At 44.8% G+C, this 9564-nt stretch overlaps 2 protein-coding genes and 1 pseudogene across 2 annotated transcripts; 2 read left to right on the top strand and 1 right to left on the bottom strand.

Moving 5' to 3' along the window:
* Positions 1-128: 128 nt before the first annotated feature.
* Positions 129-1650, top strand: LOC144112570 (uncharacterized). Its single transcript, XM_077645377.1, has 3 exons — positions 129-421; positions 1303-1377; positions 1453-1650. Exons 1-3 carry the CDS (start codon positions 182-184, stop codon positions 1648-1650), a joined length of 513 nt encoding a protein of 170 aa, XP_077501503.1. The 5' UTR covers positions 129-181.
* Positions 1651-3129: 1479 nt separating this feature from the next.
* LOC144112568 (uncharacterized) lies at positions 3130-5260 on the top strand (annotated as a pseudogene).
* Positions 5261-5330: 70 nt separating this feature from the next.
* Positions 5331-9151, bottom strand: LOC144112569 (uncharacterized). The gene is made up of 4 exons (XM_077645376.1): positions 9097-9151; positions 7453-8025; positions 6511-6769; positions 5331-5802 (listed from the first exon to the last, which is right to left on the bottom strand). The coding sequence occupies exons 1-4, from the start codon at positions 9149-9151 to the stop codon at positions 5331-5333; spliced, it is 1359 nt and encodes a 452-aa protein (XP_077501502.1).
* Positions 9152-9564: the final 413 nt, after the last annotated feature.

Below are 9564 nucleotides of genomic sequence, written 5' to 3'. Positions count from 1 at the left end.
CCTTGGTTACCTTTAACTGGGATGCCCGGTATAGACCGTTTACAGAGAGCAGTTCGCCTAGTCGACACTCGCGGCGCCACCGCCGTCGCGACATCAGTGGCCTTCTGGATAGCAGGCGATTGCAGGTGGTGCCTACGGGCTGCTGACTTCGCTGCTGTATCCGCTATGCTCTGCGGCCAAAATGTGGAAAAGCAGAGGCAAAACGTGTTCCGTGTTCGATTGTAAGAACTGCGACGCAGATTTGAAGGTTTGGAATGTATCTGTTTGCGAAACGCACGGGCCTCAACTTCACGAAGATTGTCCGTGCACTAGGCCTTTTGCAATGCATAGATTTCCGCAAGGAGAGAAGAACAAGTTGGTACGACAGCACTGGATTGCGAATCTACAGAGGAAAGACTTCAACCCCGGCTCATCGGCTAGGGTGAGTACACATGATAAAAGTGAAAACACCGGTTGCTCGGGTTGTTTGCTGACGGTATACCTGTAACACCGGCAGTCACCTGCGCGCTCGAGCCGCTGTTCAAATGAATTTCTGTGCATGGTCTGATGGGAGGTTTGGGTTTGCCAGTATCGTTTCAGTCACCTTGCATTCAGTGTTCATCTGAGAGTAGGGTAATACGGCTCAGAGCCTGCTGTTTTAATTGTAAAAATGATCTAACCTAGGACCGAGCTAAACGGGCTGATGTATGTACATGATGTACGTACATACATGTCCGCGTTTAGTCGGTGCCTTTCGAGTCGGCTGTGCATTCGCGCTTGAAGCGTAGATCCTTTGCATTGTAAGTACCTTATCTCTACCATCTCGTTTCGAAATACTTACGCGAACGTGCGGTGCTGGCTGCATTTCATTTTCGCCACAACGGGGAGGTACTACGTAGTGTGTGTACTCCGTGAGTGTGTTTGCGCACGTGAGATAGGCGATTTCATAATACGGCCAGAAGCTTTTCAGGCATTGTGCTGGACTTTTTTTCGTTTATGAATATTGACATCGCACATCCGAGGAATGCTGTTGGGCTATCTTTGAGTGAGTGCAAACGCCGGTTGAAAAATTTTTTCTTGGTTGTGTGCCCCGGTTTATGGAAAACAAAACTTCTCAAATATGCATTGTGAAAATATTATGGTGCAATATTTTTGAAGAGCACAAAAGAGAAGTGCAATGCCTGGACAGTTGCATGAAATGACCATATTACATGTTTAGTTAGAATGACCATATCACATATTTCCTTGTATTTGTGGTGTTTGACGTAGTCCGCTTGCACTGGTTGTCAGAACTTAAGTGGCCTTCATACACATTTCTTGCAGGTATGCTCAGTTCATTTCATTGATGGGCGTCCCTCTAAAGACAACCCGTACCCAACACTGCACCTTGGAACACCGGTATGGCTTTCGGAGGTTTGTTCTGAACTGCAGTTTATTTATTCTTTTGTATTTTCATACTCTGCAATATTTTAGACTGCTCACCACAAGGGAAGAAGGAAGCTGGTGCGGCACGATGTCAAACCTTTGGAGCCTGAGACCTGTTCAACAGCTGAACCTTTGTCACACCATTTATCAGACGAGCAAGATGAAGAGAGTGCTGCAGCTGATGATCACCTGCCTATCAACATTGCAACAGAGGATGTATCACATTGGTACGGTAATGTGGTGTGAATTATCCTTCATGGGTTCTCATTTACATGCTTTTATGCAAGTCTGTTTTGGGTGCACAATATGCACGTTTGCTTTCACTAGTTATATGAAGAGTTTAAACCTGTGGTACGCTATGGATATTACCTTTAGCTGAGAGTGTGCTGCACTTAGCAGTGCTTTCTTCGTTCCAAGTGAATTTTGCATCCTTCACGTCGCAAATAAGATGTTTTTATGTCATGCAGGGACTGAAGTAAACAATATTCAGCAATTTCGTCAGCGGGGTAGCATGCCATCTACCATTTTTGTGCAAATATAGTTTGCCACCATTAGGGACATAAATTTTTTTGGATTTCAAGCGTAATGTACACCTCCGAAATAGAAATTAGTCCCACAATCGTTCATAACTCGCATAATTTTTATTGTTGCTATTTCCATAATGGCACCTCTACTAGTACTTTGCCCTTGAGTACTAACAAACTGTCTTTGTCAATGCTTGAAGATGCCTTTTTGGTGGGAGTGCTTCTTTTGAGTAGAAAAAAAGAAATGGCGTGTGAAAGGGTTAAGAACAGCAGAATCTGTTCACAAATAAAGTTGCTGATATCATGAAATGGTGATTGTAAGCTTGCTTACTAGTTTTGCCATCTTTAGCATTGTCATGTTCAGTTAACAGTAAAATTTCTTGCAACCACTCATATAGGCTAGCCCAGTTACAGCTTATTGCCTGGACCCGGATTGTGCATCTCTTGCTGCCATGTGCGCAGGAGTTATGCCTATCTCTGCAGGCATACGCAGTCTGCATTTCAATGAAGCAATTACTATCTTTTCATTCTTTTTCTCATGAGATGGTGGTTGCCACACGCTGCTATGTATGTTTGAAACTAGACTTTTTCACGTTGCTTGGTGTTTACTGCTGTGCAATTCTGAACAAAAAGCAATCAATGCACATGAGAGCAGACTTGATTTCAGTCAGTGCATGTACATACATTGCTCAGCCATTCCACTGCACAGGTTCGTCGTCTGCTGTAAGCTTGACAGTTTGCTGCATTAGCACTGTTTCACGGGCTACTGAGGAAAACTCTGAATATTGTCAGCCAATGATGGGAATCCCTGTATTTAGTTTTTTTCCCATTCATAAAAGCTCAGTGTTCGCTTAGCATTTGTGATTAGAACACAGTACCTTGTCTATAGAGGCCAGTTTTTAAATTTTCTTTCAGTGTCCCTTTAAAGCTTTCAATACCTCTGCAAGTTGTTACAGGAGTACGATGCAGACCACAATTATAGAACCAGAACACTCTATTTATTTCCCTGTAGTATAACCGTTGCACGGCATGGTAATTTTATTCTGTGTGCTTGTTAGCTCATACTACTATGCTAAATATTGTGTCTCACTTTCCTCCACATCCTTCGTTGTACAGGAGAGAAGGAGCTGAGAGTCTCGTTGATGGCTGCTTGGCCTGTGGCTGCAAATGCAAGATTACCGAAATATCAGAAAAAGGAACTCAAGTGGAGCCAGCGGCTGCTCATGACCATTTGTATGCAACCACTCGCAGGCAGGCCCCGGTCACTGCAGACAGTGCTTGCCAGACTATATTCAGTGCATACTCAACTCTTGCACCAAGTCACTTCCGCTTCTTTACAGGTCTGTCAAAAGTAGTATTTGACGAACTGGTTCGGACTCTTTCCACTATTGTGAAGAGCCCTTTCACTATGCCCTTTGAGGACCAAATCCTGCATACACTGATGCGGCTGCGTCTTGGCCTATTGCTTAATGACCTTAGCTTACGTTTTGGTGCATCCACTGCAGCCATTAGCAGGATTTTCTGCTTCATTGTAACAAAACTTGCCAAGTTTGCCAGAGAGTTCTTAGTGTTCTGGCTGCCAAGAACAGCAATCAGGAGGACGTTGCCTTATGTTTTTGAGGAGAATTACTCCGTAACTTGCATTGTGGACTGTTTCGAAATTTTCATTGACAGACCTGGGCAACTGCACCGAAGAAATACAACTTACAGTTCCTACAAATCGCACAATACGGCCAAAATTCTTCACGTCATTGCATCAAGTGGGTTTATTGTTTTTGTCAAAACCGTATGGTGGCCGTGCAAGCGATCGTTTCATCACTTTGGACAGTGGTTTTTTAGACCACCTGACGCAAGGCGACGAAGTCCTCGCTGACCGTGGCTTTAACATAGATGACCTGCTCCCACCATCTGTTAAAGTTTCACTCCCAAGCTTTTCCAAAGGCCGGCCGCAGATTTGTCGTTCAGATGTAGTAAGTTCGCGTCGCCTGGCAAGGCTTGGGATTCATGTTGAGCGATCAATAAGGCGTCTCAAATGCTTCAGGATTTCGAAGCAATTCCCTGCTAGTATATTCACAAAGAAACCCCTCGCAAATGATGTACTTGTTGCCATCGCTGGGCTGTGCAACCTGCAACCGAATTTGATTAGAGATCATGGTGATGCGTCAGAACCTGGTGCTCAGTCACCATCGCATCCAGGCAAGCAGCTGGAAGTGGTAGACAACACACCTGAATGAGGCATGGAGATTTATGTGGAGTAGCCACATTATCTAGTCGTCTCTTGTTTTTATGCACCTGCCATGTTCTCTGTTCACTGATTAACGTAACCATGTTCACTGCAAGAGAAAGGCTCCTCAAAATTGCATTCAGTTAAATCGTTAAACCTCCTGGGCTAGCTGTAGCCACCTTACCCCAGCAAACTTGCCAATTTTAACTGCCCATCTGACTCTGCCACCCTTGATGCCATTGGTTATCAGCTCTCCATATTACATGCTTTGCTGATGGCAATTTCTGTTTCAGCTAGGATATCATTAACTTGCATTTATTCCCTGACCCAACCCACTTGTTTGCTGTCTCTATCCATAGCTCACATTGCTCTCAATTTAATTTTAAGCATTTTCATTAGCTTCAGAGTTTCTGCCCCATAGGTGAATACTTCCAAGATACAACTCTTATGTAATTAACTCAAGCATGCTGGTGTACTGGCAGGCTGCTGTTGATGACCCTAAGAATATCTGTCAGAGATATGCTATTCAGGTATTTTGCTAGCTATTTCACTGATGGCTCTGAGCTATCTTAGTTGCTACAAACAACTCGCGTTGGAGCCTTTTTTTCATGCCGTCTGATTACCAAAGTGTTTGTCAGCAATTTCAGGTCCGCTACCTTTTGTCCAGGAAGAGCAAACTCTAAAGCACTCTTCCTTCTTGAGGAACTGAAGTTGGAATCACTTGCAAAGCACGTTCGAGCTGCCAAGGTTGATGTTCTGAGCCTATTTCATTGTCTTGCTGGTGCACTTAGGGGCACTTGCTTTGCGGCTGTGTGTACAGTGTAGGTGAGACGTTTATGTGGATTGCGGATTTTTAAAATGCAATGGAAAGTTATGTTGGGGAGTTTCTGCATTGGCTTGCCCGATGGAAACCTTTGTTGATACCATATTGGAGATGTCATTCTTTGAAGATTTACTGCTTGTACTCCCTGTGTTCACTTTGGGATGATGAGAAATGTTCAGTACCAGGTGAGGGTACGAGCCTGTTGGTTTTTGTTCTATGCCTGCTTTTGTTTTGTTGTATGTTCAGAGATGTATTTGATAATTCTGATGTTGCATGCACAAATAAACCGGGTAAAATTGTCTTAATGACAAGACAATTAGTCAAATCTTGTAAATTTATTCCAATAGAAATGTGTTCATTGCTTGCTGTCAACAACTGCTGGCAGCAGGTGTGAAAAATAGAAGTCCTCAAGATGTGCCACTTGCTTACTTATGAACTCCTTGTCATAGGGCACCTCGATAATATATGCCTCGTTCGGTGCCCAAATCACGAAGTCGCACCGACTTCTCTCGCAGCAGAACAGCTGCAACTGTACTTGCAGGTAATATCTGTTCTTCCCGGCCTTGCTGAGTGTGAGTTTGTTCTCCTTCTTAATCACGTCATATCTTCCGCTCTTAAACAGGGCATCAAGGCTACCATGCTTTTGCACAGTCAGTGGTGTCGGGCACTTTATTTCCAGCACTGTGTCCGAGTCTGGAATTATGCCATCAGGGCTGGCTCCAAGCCATGAAGTGGCAGGCCGGATGATAAGGCCACATTCCACAACGTCCGTGGTCTTTGTTTTCTTGTACCAGGCACGGGCTTTTGCTTCTGACTCTCTTCCATACCTTCATGTAAAAATCACATTCATGTTGTAATGAATTAGTGTCCCTCATCTTAAAGTAACTTCAACAGTGACTAGTATATTGCAATACACAAACCAAGCATTCACAACGTAACAAATATCAACCTCCAATTTCATGCTTTCAGGCTTGTAACTTGCATGCGATTTGCGATGAACAAGCAGTCAGGCTGTGCTTTGCTGTTGGAAGCAATGAATAGAAATTTACATCACAAATTACAACCACACAGTGGTACTTCCATTCTTTGCAGGCAAATTCGGCCTGCAAATTGCCACTTTGCATAATGCAGTAATAGAGAGTTCATACTGCAAATACGCAAAAGTGCTGCTGTACAAAATCAAAGCATAGTGTTGCAACCGCTCTATTGTCAGCATCACATGCAAAATTTCGATGGAGGCGAAATTCTAGAGGCCCGTGTACTGTGCGATGTCAGTGCACGTTAAAGAACCCCAGGTGGTCGAAATTTCCGGAGCCCTTCACTGCGGCGTCCCTCATAGCCTGAGTCGCTTTGGGACGTTAAACCCCAATAAACCAAACCAAACCAAACATGCAAAACAGTATTTAGCAATAGTTCTTGTACTATAAAACTTGCCATAGCATTTTCGAATCCAAGATGTAAACTTCAGCATGCCATGCAGAGCAACTGAGGCACAACACCAAAGGCTGTAGTCAGTGAGATATTTGGCTCCTTACCGTGTGCTGCCATTACCATAGAAACTTGGGTGTATGTGCTTTGATACCCACTTCTCAGGGGCAGCTTTGATGGGAATGCTACGGGCCTCACTGGCAGTTATCCTCAAGAAACGTTCTTTGTGCCATGCTGCACTTCCCTGAGGGTGGTTTGCCAGTGTTGCAGCCTGCTCAGGAGACAGCAGCACATTGGTGACGAAGAAATCTTGGCATAACTGGCACAGCCGCTTGCAGTCATGCTGGCCATGCTCTTGCTGGAGAACTGTGGAGTACAAGAAGGGTCTGCTTAATTTAACGACTTCTTGTGCATACTCGAAACAGGCTTATGGTGGCTAAAACCTGAAAATCACTCAGTCAGTATGCAATGTAGGGCCATGTGTAGGTGTAATTTACAATCAAAAGCCGTTGCAAAAAATCAAGTCTGCTGCAGCATCAGCAATAGCTGTTTCTCGGTGCACCTAGAACTTAGGAACTATGCACAGGTGCTAAGAGTAACCTTGTGAGATCATCGCACAAAAAACTGTCACAACTTGATAGGAGGTCCTGTAGATCATGCACTATCATATTCAGCAGTGCATGGTGAACAGCTGAGATTGCATAAATGAGTATGAAAGAGGTCTTGTTGATGCTATACCACGTTTCAATGTCGAGATGCACGCTCTGCTGTAATGCTAATTACTAGTTAAGCATTACTGCCAGTATATTGGGATGGTTCAACCACAAGCACATGTCACTTGCATTTCTGCAGTTTTGAACATTGCAAGAGCAAATCTTTATGCATAATGTCTTTATATAAACTGACTACATTTAAATGAACAAAATGTACACTTATGCAACAACATAACCCAGATGGCAATCTTACTTGCACGTAATGATAGCCTCTATGCCTGCTCGACTCACTTAGTTGAGTCAGCCATGCGCAACATCAGGAAATAATGTTCTTACATGCACGGCCATCTTCATCACCACCTGCGGGTGGTTTCCTGCGTGGCTTCAGAACAGTGTGTAGCATGGTGTTCTGAAGCTTGCTGACGTCGAGAGGGCATTTTTCGAAGTGAAGGAGCATCTCCTTTTCAGATAAAAACTGCTGCGTCTTCGATTGTGTTTTCTTATGGCAATAAACTACCTCCATTGTTGCTGGGGTGACATTCTTCGCTGTTGCCGCATTCCATGCACACGCTTTGTCAGTTGATGACTGTCCGGTGAGCCCCTTGGATGTTGCCTCGACAACCTTCATGAGCAGTGCACAAATATGGCTGCACCGCTCACTTAGCCCCGCTTTGCATGTGCAACTTGCTGAGAAAGGTTGTCCAAAATTTATTTGTGTTTGGTACGTCCTGCTCACTGTTTGCGACGACCTGATGTTTGCCTTGATGCACTTCACGCCATTTTTCTGCTGGTACAGTGCCACGCCAACATGGCCACTGTCAAGCAGGTTGCTGCCTTCAGCAAATCCTCTGTAGTTGACGGTTAGTTTGCCATCTGTGTCAGGCATTTCAACCATGTAGTTGTAGACAACTGAAATAAAGAATGATATCAGTACAGTATGTCATCATGTGTGCTATTTATGTAGCTAGTTTTGTGGTAATAAAACTTTGTCCCCATGCTGAAAGTTGGATGCCAAGAAATCTAGTAAGGTTCTGCAAAATACACTTATGCTTTCAGTTGCTGACAAATAATGAAAACTAATTATTTGTGCCTGATCGGCCGCGTCAGTCATGCTGCGACCCGCCGCATATGTTTACGATGGTTGAACGGCTGGTATTAGCTCCTGATGTTCGACTTTGCAAAACCAAAATAAAAGGTCTACTTATTAAATGTCTCCACAGTTCCAACCTTTTTTGATCTAACATGACTGGCACAGAAGCATGCAGTGAGGAATATTGTCACTGGTGCTGATAGTTTTACGTCGCATTTTACTAGCGGCTGCCAGTTTTGGCTTACTGTCCACGCTGGAAACTTCGCTTATCGTACGCAAGGCTACCGCAGTAGATCGCGCGATGCCATGCAGCAGCTGTAGGTTAAACGCAAAAGAGCTTTTCTCAAGTGCTAACTTGTTTGCAAACGAGTGCACGTTGAATCTCGCGCTCCTTGCGGCAGGCTAGAAAAAGCATAAATTCGGAAACCCTTTCCGCAAGCGAGTAAAAGTTCGATTTCATGCAAAGTCGAACATCAGGAGCTAATACCAGCCGTTCAGCCATCGTAAACATATGCGGCGGGTCGCAGCATGACTGACGCGGCCGATCAGACACAAATAGTTAGTTTTCATTATTTGTCAGCAACTGGTACGCAGGTGTTGGGGATTTTTTGCAGAATGAGGTCGTTACGAGCCAGCTGCGCAAAAAGTACAACTTTGCGCAACTAACTTGTGCTGCAATCAAATCTGGGAAGTTCTCGCTTTAAACGCACGCACGAAAACAGTCATAAGCACACCAGGACAGAAATCCAAGCAGTGTTTTTGGCTTTAGAAAAGCGGGAAAAGACAGACAGCGAGCATACCATCGTCACCAAGCAAAGCAATGTGGCGTGAAGGCTCACACAAAAACAAGAGCAGAGTCCTAAAATACAAAAAAAAAACAGCGCACTTACACGGCCGCTGAAGCTTCGGCCAAAGCTTGGTGTCATCCACCCATCCTGCATCCATTTTGCGAGCAAAAATAAGTACTATCGCAGTAAAACGCGCTTGCAGATGAGGCTTCCGCACAGGCAGGCAGCGGAGTTAGAAGGCCAGCAATAGAAGAGTGGTCACGTGACCAAATATGGCGGCGCCCATGCTTCCGCGCTGTAAAGCGTCTATAGGGAGCGAGAGAGAAATATTCGCGGCGCGGCACACGTTATAACGTCATTTGCCTCCTCGGAGCACCGCCACGGCGAAATCGTAAGTTCGCGGCCAGTAAAATTGGAGGACGCTTAAGCTTCGTCTTTAAGAGCAGGACGCGACAGCGTGTCGCAGCGTTGCCAAGGAATCCACGGAACACTATTGTCCGTTCGGCGCGACGCCTTGCCCGGACAATTTAAGGAAAGGAAACATATCTTGGTGGTGGCTGAGTGGTTAAC

Source organism: Amblyomma americanum, unplaced genomic scaffold (genome assembly GCF_052857255.1).
Source record: "Amblyomma americanum isolate KBUSLIRL-KWMA unplaced genomic scaffold, ASM5285725v1 scaffold_419, whole genome shotgun sequence".
NCBI classification, from domain to species: Eukaryota; Metazoa; Arthropoda; class Arachnida; order Ixodida; family Ixodidae; genus Amblyomma; species Amblyomma americanum.
The sequence above is the reverse complement of the archived record's forward strand: the minus strand, read 5'-3'. Positions and strand labels throughout refer to the sequence as shown.